General features: G+C 35.8%; 1 protein-coding gene across 2 annotated transcripts in view; it reads right to left on the bottom strand.

The window, feature by feature from the left end:
• The window catches only part of GRIK2 (glutamate ionotropic receptor kainate type subunit 2), a 424554-nt gene that overhangs the window by 963 nt on the left and 403117 nt on the right, over nt 1–20474 (bottom strand). For both annotated transcript variants that reach the window (XM_049818325.1, XM_049818326.1), the window contains one exon: nt 14792–15042. In XM_049818325.1, the coding sequence (XP_049674282.1) occupies nt 14792–15042 (251 nt within the window). The remainder of the gene's footprint in view (nt 1–14791; nt 15043–20474) is intronic.

The raw sequence follows: 20474 nt of genomic DNA, 5'->3' as shown, positions 1-20474 counted from the left end.
TGTCTAGAAGTAGAGTCAGTCTATTGGCACAGCCTTGTCAGTCCTGTAAGTTTGCCTTGTCTCAGCCTGGAGCTCATAACAAATTGCTGTCTTTTAAATATGCATCACATAATAATTAAAATGACTTCTCAAACTGTGATGACTCAGTGAAAAAATCACCTTGTCTCTACAATTACTTATCTGGCAGCTACTAACTACGAATGCAGATAATACATAAAAATATTTCAAACAGATGTTCTGTTAACATAGGTAAGCCTTACAGGATAGCATCTGAATGTAACATGTATATTAGGTATTCAGTAAAATCTCCTTGCCCATATTTCAAAATAATAATTTCATTTCCATATGATTTAAATAGCTGTTCCTCAACAAAACAACAAGTCTTAGTATAGGAAGTTTACCTGAATTAATGTTTAAATACTGTTAAAATGCAGATCCATTACTGAAAACTAAAATCTACTCCATTATTTTTAATATCTTCTGTATCTAAACACTTCTTCCACTGCTGACTATCATTTGTGGAGTTTTGCCCAAAATATTCCGTTTCATTGATCTTTATGAAGAGCGTATTATCAGAAAAAAGGTTTATTAACATGTTTTAATCAAAAGCTAGATCCTCAAAGCCCTTTTTCCATTTTACAGTGCAAGAAATCTGAAAAGTAAAATAAAACCTTCCTTATTCCCTCAGTCTGCCTGAATTCTCAACTGTTAATAGTGTGCTGAGCAATTAGCCTCTCCTCAGTGTGCAAATCGGAGTATGGATGAAATATGGAAGTAAGGAAGAGGAGTCACAGTTTTGGTGTCTGTGAATTAACCACTTTTATCATATACTTTAACTTAAATGTTTTCCAGCTAATGGAGAAATGTATTAGCTAAATAACATATCCCAGAGCCTGAGATGTTATGACAAGCCTCTGACAATTTCTCTCACCCAAAGAAAATCTGAGGTATGATCTAGCCCTTCACATTCTTCTTTCTTAATAACTAATCTCCAGTCCAAAGAGATGACGGGGGGGGGGGGGGGGGGGGGGGGGGAGAGACAGCGCACCTAGAATTACTGTAAATATCTCCTGATCATTGTTTGATTTTGTGTGATTAGTAGTAGATTATCAGTCAATATATAATTGTCTAATTTATCTCCCAAATCAAGAACTCTGCTTTATTTGTAAACTGTTTATTTGTAAACTGTTACATCTCCATTATTCATACAAACCTTGAGTTTGGAGATCAGATCCAGAAAATATTTAAGCACCTCACCCCACCTAGTTCTTTGGGAACCTAAATTGAAACTGTGTTTATCAAAATCTGCATTCAACTTCCAACCTCCAGGGCTGAAGGCACTCTGAGCAGTAAAGCACTCAGTTTTCCACATCAAATTTTATAGGTTTGCCATTTGGCAATAGTAAGTAGAAGTTCTGCTAAACACATTGGTGCTCGGCTTAGTCCTGGATCCCATCGGAATTCACACTTAGGTTCCCCATGTGTAAGGTCATCAGTCCAGTAGGTATGCTCTGAACGGACCTAACAAATCCAGTTCCTCAAAAAAAGCGGCAACTGCTAAAGAAGGACACATGGCAGAGATCACAACTTTCTTCTGTGCAGCCAAACATCAGCTGGAGCATTAGAGCTGAATGTGATACACATTTGAGAGTATCAGTTCAATCGTGTCTTCTGCCAGAAGAGATTTAAGCTTCAGTGTCTCAGCAAAGGGGTGTAACCTATGGGCATAACACCATTTCAAGGTAAAAACACTGGCAGTTTCCACCCCCTGATCCTGTGGCACTTCGCATGGAAGCAGTTAACAGAGGCAGAGCAGGAGAAAGGGAGAGAGGGAGAACATGGGCTGTTCTGTCGATTAGGGATCGGAGCACACAGTGGCAGAGGAAAGGCTTCAGTGTTAATTCCTGTTTCAGTGACAAATTCGGTATTTTCATATAAAATTCTGTCTAGTGCAAAAGAGGGCAAACATGATTTGTCCCAGCCATGGGTTAGAACTGAACCTGAATCCCCCACATACTGAACAAAGGCCTTCTTCCCTAATCCTTTGCATGAATAAGGGAATAGGCAGGTGGGAAGGAAAGGGTAATTTTACTCTGGTTGTGATACTCTTCCTTTCAAACATTCCTTTCTCCTGCTGAGTTTCAAATAAAGGAATGACACCTACTCAACTTATGATAGAAAGGGTTTAGCCACCTACAACTAAGAAAAGTTAAAGTTGTAAATCCAAAGCAGAGGAAGTATATCTCTCTGGTGTAGAATCAAGCACAAGTCCTTCAGAGGCCAAAGTTCAAGACAAAATTCATCATTTCTGGCTGGCATATCTGGCCGGAGTGGTTTCTGCAAGGGACACTGATTAGCAATCCCTTTTAAAAACGTTCTGGTGCACTGGGTTGAGGCCCAAGACAGAATTTATCGCTTTCATTGTGTGAATGAGGTGACTAAAATTTCCAATTAATTGAATGGTCTGAGCTGTAATATGTCAGATCTTCATGCGTAAGGTATCTTTGCTTAGCATTGTGTGGAAAGCAGGAAACCTCCTTCTTATCCAGCTGTAGTTTGAAAGAAAATATTCAATTCTGTTAGACTTTCTCTTTTTTTAAGGAAGTGCTGTTGCTTAACATCAGAACTGTAGTTATGATTCTGAATCTGAAATTAAACCTGAAGTCTTTCAAAAGGGTGAGATTTAATTTAATAGTCCCTAATGGTTTACAAGCTAAATTGGTAAGGCTTACAGAACTTGGCATTTTCACTATGTGGGGAACCTAGCACATAACTCAGGAATTTCACAGGGAATCCATTAAGAAGTAAATGCTGCAACTCTCAGTGCTACACTACCTCCAGCCATTATATGGCTCTCACCTCTGGAATTAAAGACCTAACTGAAACATTCTGAGGAACAAAATCCTTCCAAATTTAAAAATGGTGCATTAGCACTTAGCACTTTCAAGATTGTGTCCCTTGTCTTTTCTTGCCAAGACATCTAACAAGAGTGCCAAAACACAGTGAATCCTTTTCAAGATGCATCAATCCACCCAAACCTTTTGCAAAGATCTGCAAGCACTCACCAAAGGGTATAAATTTTTAGGTAATATCAGTAGGAACAGGATTACAATCCATAGCCAAGAGGTAAGAAGGTACATGCACTTGATGCTAACATTCTGAAATATCCTGAAAATGAGCTCTCAAGAAACTTGCCAACACAATTTATCTGAGAATTTTACCTGGATCCGAAAACTTATTAAATGAGAAATGTTGGCAAGACTGACAGTCTTAAAAAGGCAGTTAACACAATTTTGAGGTAGTTATTTTATCTAGAAAATTATTCCATTCTGTGTTTTCAAATTATTGTGTATAAATTAAGTTCATGGGAACTTCTCTGCATATATTGCATTAAAAATATGATTTAATTACTTCATTTACTAAGTTTTTTTATTCATGCTATGTATTTTAAAATATCAAATGTCTGAAAACAATAAACAGTATTAGCTCCCAGACAGTACCATTATTTTGGTAACTGAGCACTGAATAAGAGAAATATTACATCTCTTTTTTTTTTTCTTTTCAAATTTCACTCACTGAATTAGTCATGTATTTTAAAAAAGATTAATTCAAGGCTATGTAAAAGTTCATGACCTCGATTCTTATTCTTCTTTGGGTTCTAACTGAGAAATGCAAGGAAGAGTTTTCCCACATATTGCAAAATCGTGTTCAAAGAAGGTTTACAAAGGATTACTTTATGTTTGATCCGGTATTTTTAATAGAAAGTCTTTTCTTGTTTCATTTCAATTCAAACCTGTGTACAGTCTCCATTTTCTGTACAGTTAAACTTTGTGGTCTTTCACTGTTAGTATACAACATTTGGGTAATAAGACATGACAAAAAGCAGCAGCTCTAGAATACTTTTTTCTGACAGACAAATGACATTTTCAGATACGATTTCAGAAAATATAGTCCAAGGTCTTGATCCTGAATTCAGTTGACCATTGTTAGGGAAAAACAGTGAAATGTTTACAGAACTTATAGGCTATATTTCAGAACTGTTGTCCATCATGAAATTGAGCACTTTTAGTATATATTACAAGACTCTCTATTTAATTCAAGGAAAATAACCTTTTACTCCCAACTTACCTTCCACACTGCAGGCATGTTACAAGAACATCAGTTAATATTGATTTTTCACCAACCCTTACAAAATGGTAAGTTGTCTTCTTAAATGTTACCAGAAAGTAAATGCTGCCTCCAAGTCATCTTAGATACAATCAAATAGTAGAAGAGTTGAAGGCAGGCATACAGTTCTCTAAATAGTGCAGTTAAGTGCAACTGTTTTGTTGCCACAAATCTCTACAAAACATTAGAAAAAAGAGCTGCAATTCTAAGTGGGGATTCTAAGTGCAATTCCAAGTTCAAGTGTACAAAAGAAAATGTTAATCAGAACCATAGTTCTTAGTGTTTTAACACAAAGCAATTTTGAAAAAGCACATCTCCTTAAGAATAGTAAAGAAGTAAGTGGTATCTCTGTCATTCTTTGCCATAGCTGACAGCTCACAAGTCATGTAGAATCAAGATGATAATTTTGCGAAATGTTACCACTGTTTACAATCTACTTAGACAGCTTGTGAGTGGCTTTACTGCCTGAGAAAAAAAAGTATCTTTGCATGTAGGTATTAATAGGAAATCTAATTAATTAATATTAAGCTGTTTTCATTATATTGCTTTATAGGAATTTAGAAAGGTAATTAGAAATTATATTAGCATTTGTTAGAATTATGAGACTATCACCATAGATTTTGCTTTTAACAGCCTAAAAAGAGCAACAGAAAGACAGGAATGGCAAGCCTGCACCACTCTTAACATTCTAAGTGAATAATATTCAATGTGTTTTAAATACAAAAATTTCCAATCGCTTGCTATTTTACATTTTTTCCCCTTTGATGCAGTTAATATTAAGTTGACTATCAACATTCAATAAAAAACTATGAGGTTTACTCAGAAGTTCATTACTTCCAGTTTGGTGTGTCAGATATTATTTGAAGCCTTGTTTAATATTCTTAAAGCAGTAAGAGCAGTAATCCTGCATCATCTTGTTGTGTTATGGGTCAGTGTTCTAGCATCTAGTAGGATATATCAATCAAACTGGTTTTCATCTTCTTGAAGTTAGCTGAGAATGAATGCACGGCCCTACCCTGACCCTCCCTCCTAATCAGTTTCTGCTTCCATGTGACATTCCTCCAGTATTTTGAATGTGTATATGGAAAACCTGTCAATCTTAAAACACCCTAGACAGAAACTTGAATCCTAGCAAAGTGTTGTCTTAGGATCACAAGGTGAACAATTAATGGAATGAAAATAACCTCAGAAAAAGAGAAATCATATTTCATCGTAGTTGAAGAATTACCATTTCAAAAGAATTTAAAGTGTACCTGTAATGATCAGATTTTTAGGTTGCTTAGTTATATACTTAGTCTTAGACATGATTGTTGATCGAAGGTTGTACACATATATATGTACATACATCTATATACACACACATAATATGGTTGCATTAAAAAATATTATGCCACAGACTTTTCTGATGTAGTACATTTTCAATCCATAGCAAGTATAATGCACAAGTACACTGCAGACTAAGTTCACATCAATTAGCTGAGCATACAACTAATATAATCTCATTTTCAGATTTAGCAATTATTGCTTTTTCGGTAGAAGTAGCATGAGCAGACATTTTAGGAAGTTATTTTCAGGCAAAAATTTATGAGAGATTTCATTGCCAACTGAAATAAAGACAATAATATCAAGCAGAATGAAAATTTTAGTTCCATAAATTAAGCTTTGCTTCCAGCATAGTATCTACAAAGTCAAGACCAGTACAGTTGTTCCAGACAGCCTGGTGAAGCATGAGGTGCTTCACCCTGTAACTGAATTGAACGCTGATTGTTTCGAGGACTTTTCTAGCTATTTTATGGAAAGGATCAACAAGAATCTGATGGGACTGACCCTTCCTGTAACAAGACAACACTGAAATACTCTTCCACGGGCTGAAGTGCTCACTGAGTTTGAGAGTTATGTGATGAACTTAGATGACATACAGGACCTCATTGCAGACCACTTCTAGCATATATTGTTAGTGTCTCCCAGTGGGACAGAAAGATTCCAGCTTGCCTTAAATAAATTATGAATTGCTGTCCAAAAAAACAATTCAGCCACTCTCAAATTCTAAAGTTTGTTTCCTGAGAAAACAAAATGCACTCTGGTGGATGACAGAGACTTCTGGTAAAGCAAGCGTGAGTCCATTTAAGGTCTTCTGAAACTATTTAGCCTGGTTTCCAGTCTGAGTGCATCCTGACAGCTACACTAGTTCCTGTGGCTGATGGGAAACTCCTATCAGTGCAGAAAGCTTTTCCAAAGGTGGCTTCGTTTAGCTTTGCCAGCGGCCTTTCTGGCCATCGCACTGACCATGATGTTTGTCTGACTCACCTGTGGACCTAGGCTGGGGCAGATGGGATTGCACTTGTGTGGTTCCACTCTTTCCTCTCAGAGATATCCCAGAGGGTGGCATAGGGCAATTGCTCATCAGCCCCGAGGGCTCTCTCTCATGCAGGATTCCACAAGGTTTCATCCTGTCATCTCTCCTTTCAACATGTATATGAGGCCACTGAGGAGATAACGAAATAATTTGGGCTGCGGTGTCATCGGCACGTAGATGCTACACAGTCCTACTGTCTTGTCAGACCAGGATGGTGCAGTCATTTTGTGCTTCCAGTACCTGGCTGAAATAGGGGTATGATGGCAGCTTAACCCTAGGGAGACAGGTGGTATGTTGGACAAGTACAGGGAAGTATTCAGAAGATATTATCTACCCTTATTATTCAGTTTCATCTCTTGCGAAAGAGGCTCACGGTCTCAGATTTCTCAAGGTTCCTAAGTTTGGTTCTGGGTTTTCAAATTGGATCAGTAGTGGTAAGTACTATTTGTCACTTGTGTTTCAGTCAGCGGCAATAATTTCTACTGGTGTGAAGCTTGTCACACCAGTCCAGGTCTTCTTCCAGAACATATTGCTGCGGTCCATGGACAATGGCTACAAATGACTGCCAGGTGTTTAACAACTGCTGATAGCAATTCATACTACTTCAGCCATGTAGCTGCTGCTGAGCAAATAAATAACAGAATACATGGTACTGCCTATCTGATTTAGAAACGTATCCAATGAAACATTTTAATGGTTCCGTATGTTGCAATCACGGCTGTGCAGGGTATTTCTCTCCCTTTCAGCAGAGATGATCCTGACTGCACTGAAATCAGTCAGCTGAGATCTTGCACTCAGCCACTGGATGTAAAAGTTCATTCCCCTGTTAAATCATTTTTGATCCTAGATCTAAATTTATTCTCTGTTCGTCCGAGGAAGGTCAGGTTTGTTGATCCTTGGGCATGGTGAAAGAAAGTGATGACAATATGTAATTATTCCTTTGGAGTATGAATCTATCTGGATTAAAATACTGTATATAATACCATATAGTTTAATTTGAAAATAAATAGTACATCTTACAGACACATTTTAGAAAATAAATACAACCTTTTTTACCTGAGTCCAGCTGTATCTAAACAGCTTTTTTTAAAGTTTGCTGAGCTAAAGTCCACTGGACATTATTCACTGTAAAAATTTATATTAGTTTTATAGTTCAGTGTGATAGTATAAACTTAATATAAAATTTGGCATGGCCTCAAATCATATTGAACAGAGAGAGACTATTAGTATTAACTTAATGCCAACGGTTTCTACTGTTTTGGAAACACTAACTATTATGGTCATATTGCACTACATACTATCAAAATGGTCAGCATCTGTTTCTCTATAATTACATGGTTTCATCTGGCAGTTTAGGATATTTTCTCTATCTAGAAGGCAGCTGGAAGTGCTTGTTGTTACTTTGCTGGCTTATATAAAAGTCAAAGTAATCTAAATCCGATGAACTGAACTGTGTTTGCTACTACACTTACCTATAGTTGACCTGGTTAACTCAAAATGCAAAGTTTAATATTTACATATTAAAATATTTATATACGTCATGTTCTAGTAATATTTAGGGGAAGACAATGAAAAATTATTAGAAAGACATGAATGTTCTATAATCTGACATTTTTTTCCTTAAGAATGAAGAAAATATTCTTTTTATAGGAGGCAAAAATTATATAATGTGAATGTTTCTTCTTTCTACTGATGACTGGAAGTGAACTATACTTGCTATAAAATAAATGACATGTAAGGGTTCCAAAAAAATTTTTATATAACTTTAAATTCCTGTCAAACATAAAATATTCCTTAACTCAGACCTGTAATTTAAGCACTGATCTTCGACTGAATATCTGTGGCGCGATAGTGAGCCTCCTGAAATCATATTCCTACATTTTGATTTGTACAATGGTCAGCTTTACATACACTTCTAATCCTTCTGTTCTTTGTTTCTTGAATGATACAAATTAAGATATTAAAAATACCTCAGAAGCAATGTTCATTACCAAACAGATACCAGTTGAACTGCAATTAAAAATCAAAATAGAGATCTTGTTTACAACGTTTTATTGTTTGCAAATTATTTTTAAAACGCCACAGTCAGTTAAATTTCTTTTTTCCACTTTCCATTTTTGTCTTTTCATATCATTTTTTTCTGTGAAAGTTGGGGGGTTTTATGGGTTAGATTTTGGTTTGGGTGGTTTTGTTTTGTTTTGTTGGGTTTTGTAACAGTTCCTTCCATTAGAAAACATCCTCTAATATGTACTTAGGTGGCTTCCAAGAGGGCATTTAATTATAATTAATACCTCAACTTCAAGTAATCTGTACACTTACACACACACGAATTAGCCATACAAGTCTATACATCCACATACAGTGCTCAAGGGAGTACAGGACGAATAGAAGTTCCCAATTTTCCAACTGCATATCTGCAGAATGCAATGTGCTAAGGTTGGAAAAACATTTCCTTTTATGAGCTGTCAGAGCTGCTGCTGATTTTCCCAGCCAACATTAAAAATTTTGAGGTTACTCCATTACAAAATATGACATGACAATACAGACTACATCACTGACTATATGTTGTATAAAAGTTACTTGAGATATAAATCCCAAAATTTTTACTTTGATTCACCAAAAATGCCCACATTCTTTTGTTTGTTGTAGCCTGAGGAACAGGCTTTTCAACTTTAAAATCTTTTGAACTTGCCTCCTCTTGGAAAGGGAAAAAAAAAAATAAATTGCTAGGCTGGGATTTACTTTGGGGTTGTTCCAAAACTATTATAAACTACTGTCCCAAATAGCAAAGGCTTTTGATATTAAACTATTAGGAATATTCTCTGAACTCCAATAACACTGGCATAACTGCATTTTTTGAGAAAGTAATGAAAAAGACTTTAATGAAAACTAATTTAGTAAAATTCAGAAAAAAACCCAAACCATAAAATACTCGGGTGAAGTAAGAAGGGATCCTAAAAATCTTTTAATTTTTCATATGAAATTATCATGGTAATTTTGTTTTGCACTGTTGATAAGACAACTATTAAAACAAAGATGGAAATACTGACTTTCTACATATCCTGCTGATAAAGAAGAATCCACAATATTTCAGTACTGATTAACTTCTTCCTGTAAGACCATTCTATATAGGACAAGCTACATGTATGCACTTTTCTCACCATAATTCTAAAAAGAAGCATTCTAAGACATAATGAATTAAATTTATCCTGGTGTAAATGGATTGTAGAAGGACCTTGGCGAATAACCTCACGTTAGCATTTACACTAACTTCATGTAAACAAATGAAGAACAAGTCAAACCATATTTGAGAGAAGCATGATCAGGACATGGTGTCAACTGTATATGGTTACAGCACAACATCTTTTTCAGCCCAGCAGCCCTTGGCCCCTCCTTGCCTCTCGGGAAAAGCGTGGGTCCACAACTTTACTAAAACCAGCTTTCAGGATAACTTCTCAAGCCAATGCCACCTTCTGCGAAGAAACCATGACCAGGATAGGTACAAGGATAACCATTTGCAAGGGTGACAACAAGCAATGTTCTATATATTCTTGACATGGACTTAACACTGTGAATTTCATCCTGAAGTTTTCAGCAATGCACACATAGTTTCTACCACACAGCTGACACTTACAGTAATATCTAATCACTGTGTGAAGGTGATATCAAAATGGAAATAATCTCAGAGAAGACTTTGTAAAAAGAACCCAAACAACCAACAACAACAACAACAACAAAAACAAGTAAAAATTAAGGAAAGGTCAATAAATTCTCAGACTAAGAATCATCAATATATTATGCTAAAGATCAATGGTCTTCAAGGTCAATATTTTCTCTGGCCTTTATGATAATAATATGAGCTATACAAAACTAAATGTATGAAATGGACAGAAACCCGTAACACATTGAAGTACATCAATAAACAAAAGGAGGAGGACATAGTAATTGTTTTAAATGGCTTCTGTTTCTAACATTGCTTATTCACTGCCCTCTGAGTGCCTGTTAAAATCAGGGAGCAGGTCATTCACCAGCAAAAGCAATTATAAAATGCAAATGACTGAGCATTTATTGTCAAGATTGGCTAGATAAAAAAGGTCTGCTTAATAACATGTTTCCAAGCAGATGACATAATTAGATGTTTGTATCATAAACAATAGGAAAGAATACAAGCCTTTAGCATTTTTTAGAAAGGCTGCATATAAAAAATAGGTGAGCATTGTGACGTAAATTCTATTAAAAAGTAACAATTAAATTTCCCTCTAAGAAATTATAAGGCACCATCTTGTGGTTACTCTGAAGGAATGCAATCAGGGCAGCCTCCGGCCTGCCATCTCATCCTACCCCTTCCCGCTGTGTCAACAGGAATGTCAAAATTCTGCCATAAACAAGGACAATGCTTTGTCATTCCCAATACCTCTCCTGAAAAAAATCAGTGAGACTATGTACTAGGTAGGACTAGAGTGGTTATTTATCTCAAAATACATCCCAATTTATCTCATTACTCAAATGTGTGTTTGAGGTAGGCAGCAAATTCAGAATTACTGGCAATCATAGCAAAACCACACTTAATTTCTAGTAAGTTTAAGATCACATACAACCATAACCTAAAACCTCTGCAGCTCAGTAAAGCTGCATGAATTTTTGAGCCAGCTAGAATCAGAAACTTCTATTCCTGTTATCCTTACGTTATCAAAACGAAAACATGGTTTGTGCATTTTGCAGAAGGTCTTTGAAATTTTTTTACACAATTTATTTTGGGCAAGAGTCAACCAGTTAAGTTTGTGCCACCTTGAAAGACATAGTTAGTCTCATATACATGTCACAGTCCAGCATTCAGAATTTCTTGTTCAACAGAATCTCCAGTTGTAAGTAAAACACTGTTTGTATGTAACACACGTATATCCACAGCTACTGATGTCTGCTTTGGGTCCAGTCCTTCTAAGTGCTCATTCATTGTACCTTGTGAGATAAACTATCCAGACTGATCTTTCTCAACTCAATTGTGTAGGTGAGCCGTGAATTATTTACCACGAAAAGTTCAATTGGTTTTGAATTCCTTGGGAAATGTATATAAAATATAAACCAGTATCAATTTAGTTACTGTTTTTACTGCTTTTATAATAAATTATAAATAAATAATGATTTCAGAGAGGCTAATTTAACTGATGTTTAGGTTATGATTTGATCATATAACTCCAGAAATACTTTGTTGGTGTTATTCTTTCAGTACCTGCCAAGATTTAATCTAGTATTTTATATTATAGGAAGTCCATGACCAGATCTCTGCTAGTGAAACAAACAGTTAAGGTATACTGACACGTGTCTCATTTCACATTATTTGAAGTATGTAACAGTTCAAAATTAATAAAATCTACATCTGCTATTTCTTCACAAGCAGACCTAGTTCTGACCTGCTGATGGCTCAATGAGTTTTGAATGACTATAAATGGTAGCAGAATTGAATCCATATACTGTTCTTTTCATATCCGTCACATCTGGATCTTCTAGAAAATACTCAGTAAATTAGGTCACTCATTTTTCAAACAAACTAGCCACAGTAAGCGTCAGTGACTGACAGTCTACCTGTGATAACATCCAGGCTTATCTTTGCTTTTGAAAGGTGTCAATAAAAGAGGAATTTCTCTGTGTCTGGAAAGTGTTGGGGTGGCACGAATTCATCTGTTTCCCAGAAGGACTACAGCTAGTGTCACATGTTTCCTTTGGACTTTTGAGCATATCAGAAGCCTGGATGTTCTGAACCACTTTGGTTACAAGATGCAACAGTTTTTTAGCAAACTTTGCTGCTCTTCCGAGCTCAATTCCTTTCAAATTTCACTCCTCCAGTTAGGTTCACACCAGCCAGTGTCTCTGTTTACATGTGCACTCCAGGAGCAGGGTGACATTGAAAATGCTAAAAAAACATATCTAGATTATACATTTGAAATCTGCATTGCCTTCCCACTGGAAGTGCAACTGTATATTTTGTATACATTAAAAAGCAGACACACATGATAATATGCCCATTTATACCCCAGGATACTCCATATACTCAGCAGCTGAAGTTACATGATTTCTTTTGTTTTCTTGGTTGCAGATGTGACCTTTGATCTTCCCTGCTTCCAAATGTTGACAAGCTTTACACAAATGCCAGAATGATACTCTGATCCTAAAGGGATGACACTATAAACGTTACCAAAACCAGGTGCCTCCTCTCTCCCCATGGGATAGCCAAGGCAGCATCACTGCATGGTTTACTCATCCCAGCAGAGGAGATGTAGAGGCCGGAGAGAGATGACAGTACTGCTTATCTCCCCTTTGGCTGCTGCCATTCCCTCTCCTAGGCAAAGGGGATCTGCGACATTTGGAGCGGGTGGAAAAAGACGTTCACTGAAGGTCTGTGGGTGCTGGGAGCAGAGTGGGTGAGGGGATGCTGGGGTAGGCCATGTGTAGGGATGCTGCTGGCATCATTCTCCTGTTAATTTCATTCCATCAGTAAAGTTCCACTGAAATTTTACTAGTCTCCTGACATCAGGGTATGTGGGTGTAGCGGGGAGGCGAGGGAAGGTAAGAGATTGGCAGCAAGGAGGAAAGAGAGGAGAGAGACCTGACTCTTTCAACTACTTCAGATTCAATCTTAACTTTTTAAAGTATCTCAGTGTTTGATGATGAAACCTTTCTGGTACAAGTACTGTTAAAAGGTCAGATACCTCCAGTCATTGCTATCTCTATCCACCATTAACAAACAAAAATAAAAAATAAGCAAATAAAAAAAAAAAAAAAAGAAAACAACACAAAAAACCCCCAACCCACAAAACCATAGGGCTTAGAGAAACAAGTCCTTAATTAAGAAGTTTCTGTTTGCTTCTTCGCACAACTTCCAACACGCTGTTATTGGCACATAAGATAGGCATTCACACCCTGCAAAGTACTGAACTCATGTTACAAGATTTTTATCAAAACAGTCCTATTTTTCCAAACGAGTGCTTGTTAAAAATCCAGAAAAGCTAAACCGAATTATACTGATGTCCATATGAAATCCATATCCACCTTAGGAATAGATAAAAATTATTGAGACTGACATGGATTACTTAAGTAACTGGTACCTTTTTCCTCACAAATTCATTTCAGAAATATAACATTCCAATAGTATGTTAACAGAAAGGAATCAGCCTGTAGCATCGTAAAGAAGAGGATCTAAATGGTCCTTTAACAATTTAATAAAATGTACCCATGTTCAAACTGTGTAACCTCACACTGCCTTTGTGTATTAGAAAAAACTACTTTAACAATATATTTATAACAGGACACTTGGATACGAAAAGGTTGCCTCAAAAGAAGTGAAAACAAATTGTAAATTTTCTGAGTAATAATTCAAGTTACAGAAACTCACCAGTAGCATCTGGAAAAATACCAATATAAATATAGCTGTTGCATTTTGATCCTCAAAAGGAAAAGAAGAAAAAAAGAAAAAGACCTAGTAAAATCCAACAGTTTATCTCAATTTTTAAAATTCAGAATTTGTCATAGCAATGAAATACACAGTTTGAGTTTTGGTTTTAACATGGGCACATATATAGAGAAAGATTTATTTATTTATTATGCAAAAATGGTAATTCTAACTAAGAATTTCACAATATATTACTAGTGTTGGCAAAATTACAGTATTGTGGTTGTATAAATTTCAAGTACAGAACAAATTAACACTAGAATTTTCAAAACTGAGTCAGCTTGAAATTATAGGACATCATATCAGTAGTTAACCCACCAAAAAATGTCATGCTGATGTAATCTTTTCCAGATGCTACCAGGACAACTTTGCAAGTATAAATTTCTGTAAAGAACATTTCTATAGAGACATTTTCAGATTTTGACTTTGAGCTACAGACAGTTTGTCTTTTGAAAATCAGAATTATCTGTAGAAGATTAATTTGTTTCCCATTACAGTTTCGGATTTCTTCTTCATCCATAAAATTAACTGCAGTGAACTTCCAGGAGTAAAAAGCTGTCTTTTTTCAGGCTTGAATAAGAGGAGAAATAGTCACTTGTCCTGAAATCTGGCTACAATTAAACACATTGAAGACAAATTAAAAGCTGTAAATGTAAAACTTTGGGTACTTTGCTGTGATCCTTTGTTATACAAGTACTGTACTATACAATAAACAATCAGTATGTACCACCTACATTTCATTACCAAATCCTTAAAGTATTATTTAAATAGACCATAAATATAAAATAAAATAAAATAAAATAGGAAAAGACAATATTTACCTTTTCTAACTGGGCATTTTTTTTTGATTTATACAAAAACTCCCCCACTGCCACAAAGACAGAAAGCACCAATCCTGCTGCCAGCACGATGAAGATTCCTCCAATATTTTGAACTCCCAAAGCACTGGCCTCTTTACTTTCCTCCTCTGGGCAGCCATTGCCTCTCCACCATTTCTCTTTCATCATGTGGAGCTTGCCCTCCTCTTGCAGCTGAAGAATTGCTATAGTGATCTTGTCTCTATACGGAGAACCTAAAGAGACCACAGGGAACTTATATTGCGTGGGGTAGATTTTAAGGAAGGTTATTTATTCCTGATAAGAATAAAATATAATCTAATGTCGCAGAAAAAACTGTATCCTCTACAGCCATAACATTTATTGAAAAGCCATTTACATCTCACCACAGCCACACCGGTCACATAAATAAAAATCTCACATATGCACACACATATAAATATATATGCACAAAACTTGATCCAGCTGGTGATACCTGTAAGCCAGGCAACGTGACACAAGTCCTATCACACTTAGTCCCATGGTCTCAAACATCTTCGTGCCCAACTATTATATCCAGCCAAATAAGTATTCATCTTTCAACTTCCATCAGGCTTTTAATTATGCCACAGTAGCTTTAATCTAATATACATAAATCTACAGGCTGTTGATTCATAGCTTGTTACCCTAAAGCTAATCCAGGGTCTGATATGTAACAAACGCTTTATACTATTACTTTGTTAAAAGAAGAAACAACAATTTATGCTTCAGGGTCAAGCCACAAAAGTCTCTATTTGGTAGATTCTCAGGCACTTAAGATACCTTCCAAGCACACACTTACTTATTAATAGTACCAGGTAGCAATGCATTCAGAAAGATAAGGTTAAGTGTGTTTGGATAACAGGGATGTACATTTTCATACTTTAATGTATTTCTTTGTCATAATTCAGTATTTTAAAATGACATGATAAATTTGTAGCTTTTGAACATTTCAATATTTCAAAGGGCAGTTCAAAGGGTAGGGTCGTATTTTTGTATGTCATCTCCTCTCTTTTTCTTTATATAGTGCATAAGGACTTTTCAATGAGTATTTTAAAATCTGCATTAATTAATGGATAACACCAATGGAGAAAGCTTTTCTTTTCTGAATGTTAGACAGTAAATCACACTTCCTATGTTAAGATTTATGTAATGTTTAAGGAGAGAAAAAACCCCACCATTTTTCTTCTCCTCCTTCGAAAAATGGAACAAAAGACTCTTCATTAAAGTGGTTAAAAAATCCCAGGGAGAAAAAAAAAAAATAGATGAAAAGGCATGGCATCCCCTCATTCATGTGATATGAATGCAATTCTACAAAGAATCCCTCCTCTTTTTCTTTCCGTCATAATAATGCTACTTACTACCTATAATTTTTACAGTGTTTCCTTTGACTGAGTAATAAAATGCATTTTCATTAACTCGTTACCTTTTAAAAAAAAATCCTCAGCATCCTTTAGAAAGATGCTGTCCACTTCACTATTTCATGTACTGTGATCAACTCTGAAGGTGCTGAAGGAATGTATGGATAGGGTATTTTATACTCTTTACACTCTTGGAAAACATAATTTTTTTCTGGGATTTCTTTCAATGTATTCTTTATTTCTTCAATTTCTTCTTACATATCTAGGGTTTATCATGAGAATAAAGCTAACAGCAAAGGGTTGGACCACTAATTACAAAACACTCTGGGCTTTTCCTTTATTCCAGAACAAAAGGTGGGAAAAGCTGGCCTCAAACTATTTAAGTTGCAAGAACCTGTGCTTTTATCATCTATGCTTAGAAAAGAACAATGTTCTGTTCTAGGAGCTAAACTGTGTTTACACAGGACTGACTATAAGGGAAGCAGAAAGAAAAGAAAACTCTTTTCTACTCCCTTGTGCATGCAGGGGCCTCAGTCACACCATTTCAGACCATCCTGATTATGCTGAAACTCTGCAAAACCCTATACTTGACACATTTCTTCAGTCATATGGAAGAAGGAAAGTGATTAGTCCACAAAAGCCTGGGGAAGTGTAAATGCATCTTATAATTTTGGGGGGGATATTTTCAGCATTACACTGCCTATAAATATTTAACAACAACTTAAATAACATTAGATTCTAAGAAATAATCTTGGACCCAGTTTAAGCCATCTTCTGATCTGACAGGCTGCTTTCTAATTAAACTGATTTGCATTTTGTTTCCATACTTTCTGTTGGTCTAATTATAGGCAGTACCAACTATTCTTCATGTATCATTTATATATTCTAGGGACCAGATTTGTACACGTACAATTTTAGTCCATTTGAAGCACTTAAAAAATTAACTGAGGAATTCATAGAGAGAAACAATAAAGCACAGACTAACAATTACTTAAATTTATGAGGACTGCATTAGAAGCATGCAGTTAATAGTGATTCAGTTCAACAGTATTTGTATCACTTACTGTTGGTGATTTGCAAAATTTTGCACAAATAGTTGTGGAGTGGACAGATTACAGAGCCTTTGGTGTTTCTACTGCAATATCTGTGTTTGTTATACCTTATTATCTTGTCTTAAAAGCAGTAATCTCACAAGTAAGGATCAATGTGGGATGACCAGCATTGCATACTGCTGCTGTTAAATTAAGCATTTAAAATTTTACACCCATGAAAAAGCTAGCATTCAATGCTGTAGCTCTATGTCTGAATGACTTACAATGTTCTAAATTAATTGATTCACATTTTGTAACAAATAATGAGTACACCTAATAATCTGATATTTGAAAAAAAGTAATTTTTAATGCTGTTTATACTGATCCAAGTAGTTATTATGAGAACAAGAGAGGCATAGCAATGACATTATTTGCTAAGGTTTTATTTGCTCCTAGTTTTTTTTTCTGATACAAGCTGGATTGCAAGTCCCAGCAATGGAAAATGCATCCAGAAGCACCTGAAGCAGCTAAGAGTATCATGGTCTGATCTGTGAATGACAAAATCAGCATACAAAAGGAAGAGAAAATAAATAGATAGTATGGAGAAGGCATCCAGATTACACTCTGAATGTTAAAACTGTTCTCCTTGCCTGGTGATTTTCCCTATCACTCCTATCACATGACTGAAACATGAATCAAGCCCTTCCATGAGGTGATGCAAGAAGGCTGTGTCCTATTTTTTAATTTTTTTTAAATCAGAAGTATTTCATTTAAGAGAATTTACTGTTCAAGAGAAAAAAAACAAACAAAAAACAAAACCAGAAACTTTAAGACTCCTGGACAATGTTTATGAATGCATTTGCAAAATAAATACAGTATGAATAAGAGTAAAGTAATAAAGCAGAAGAAAAAAAAAAAAAAGAGAGAATAAAATTCTGCCATGTGAAGAATGTGAACTTCACATCTCAACCTTCAATAAAAAAAACAAGCAGTTGAAAAAAATCTTACCAGTCTGTGCATGGGGGGAAGACTGGGAGAGGACAGACACAATGATATTTCAAACTCCATCCCAAAATCAGGGAAAAAGACGAGTATATAATCTTCCATTGAGTACAGAGAAAGGAAGAAGTCCAGTGTAGAAACCTCTGGCATTTTCTTCCCTTTCTTTTCCCGGTTCCTACTGCTCTCATTTCTCTATCAACTGATGAGCTATTCCCATGACAAACTGGGACTGGAACGCCTACAGAACATAATCTATACATTATTTGCTGATCCCACTCTAGCTGCTGTTTGCAGGAATGAGAATTTCTGCCAGAAGAATTTTAAGACCTTTTGTTATAGATTATAGAGACCTTAATGCATTCCTATGATCAACAGACTCAATAAAGGATGCAATAATTTCTATTTGCAGTTAGCTGCTTATGAAAATTTAAAATAAAAAAGAAAATTTACATAAAATTCTATTGTCTGAAGCATCTGTACAAAACTAAGATAACAAGGTCTCAGAAATACTGCAGAAGTTATTCATAGATAAGTTTTCTGCCCTGATGTCTCAGTATATAAAAATTAATGCACATAATGATATGTTTAATCATAAATTATGAACACATAAGCTTTTTATACTGAGACTTCACTGCATACAGATTAGTATGTTGAAATCCTGCTGATCTGGCTGGTCTTGAAAACGCCTCCTACTAGATTGTAATTTAGTAAAACCTCCTGCCTGGTTACTCTTATCCTCTTTTACTCATTTCATCAAATACAAAAGGAGTTGGAGCATATTGGGACCTGTAGAACTGAATTTGACCCTAAGTAAATAAAAAGGAATAGCAGCATTCTGCTAACTCCTTCATTAAAAAAAAATGTTGAACCAGGAACTTCTTTGTTTCATCATTCCAGGTGCATTTTACTAAAAGAAATCACTATGAACTGTCTGATATTTTGAAATTTAGTGCCCATGGGACATAGTTACATGTTACTTTTGATTTGCTAGATAGAAAAATCCATTCTGAACACTCCTACACCACTGATAGCATCTTTTGTTCCTGTTACTTTTTTATTTTGTTATTAAAAACCCCTAGAGTATTCTACTTATCTTCCAACATTATTTCATATTCTGGGTACTTTGCCTAAGCAAAAGAAAAAGGTAGCTAGGAATACACCATCATATTCAGAACCTAGGTACAAAATTTAGATCATCAAGAACAACTTCTAGTACTTAAGTATTTATTGGAAGGAGAAAGCCACATGTAACAGAAAAGATATTCCTTTAATATCTAGGTGTTGAAGTTGTATGTGAATAGTTTACATCAAACAAAGCAACCGATTCAAGTTCTAGTTTTAGCAGTTGAAAGGAAGAAGCACCAAACCCAGCATGGGGGTGTTTTGAGATTTTTTTTGTTTTGAGGTTGTGGAGTGTTTTTTTCAGCACAAGCCCATTCCCATTGTGGTTACACCAGATTGACCTATCTAACCTAAAGCTAGCTTGGCTACATATACATAAGCTGCAGTCACGGTCTCACTCCAGTGTAGGCATAACTGAAATTTCCCTAAGAATGCTGGCTAACACCATTTATACTACTGGGGACAGGTGGATCATTTAAGTCTTGGCATATCAACATTTCTCTGTACTTATCCCACAGCTTAGCCCCATCAAGAATCACAAACTAAATGTTCTGCTACCAAACTGATTGCACACTTAGTTAAATCGTATTTGAAAGTTTTGTTCGTTGTATTGTTCTGTTCTGTTTGTCCATCAGTTACTATGATGAAGCTTTCCTTTCGTTTTTACAAGACAAAATTTAGTCCAGGCCTTTGGAACAGACATTCCTTACTAGGGGATAACTGGTGATACAGTATGTGGAGTTCAGTTTCTCTTCAATGTCATGCATATTGGAGTCATAGGCATGACAGAAACAAGATAGAAGGGATTTCATTTACACATAATTGTGGAGTAGATGTTTAGACTATGAGGAAACATGGAAAAACTACTTCCTACAGCTTCATGCATCACAGGGCCTGAAACACCTTCTAGGAATCTGCAGCATAGTCAGCACTCAGTAATAAAGACTGACAGCCACAGTTATAACATGCCACAGAAAAGGAATAGACAGCTCAGGGGCACTGGGTATAGGAGAAGCACTTTAGCTCACAGAAATGTTTTTGTTTTAAAGCCACAGCCAGCTCTGCTCCCTAACTCCGTTAACCCTCTCTAATTGGGATGGGAGGTAAGCAACAGAGAGAAGGGTCAACGTAGCT

Source organism: Accipiter gentilis, chromosome 15 (assembly GCF_929443795.1).
Source record: "Accipiter gentilis chromosome 15, bAccGen1.1, whole genome shotgun sequence".
Lineage (NCBI taxonomy): Eukaryota > Metazoa > Chordata > Aves > Accipitriformes > Accipitridae > Astur > Astur gentilis.
Note: the sequence above shows the minus strand (reverse complement) of the source record. Positions and strands in the feature narration are given on the sequence as shown.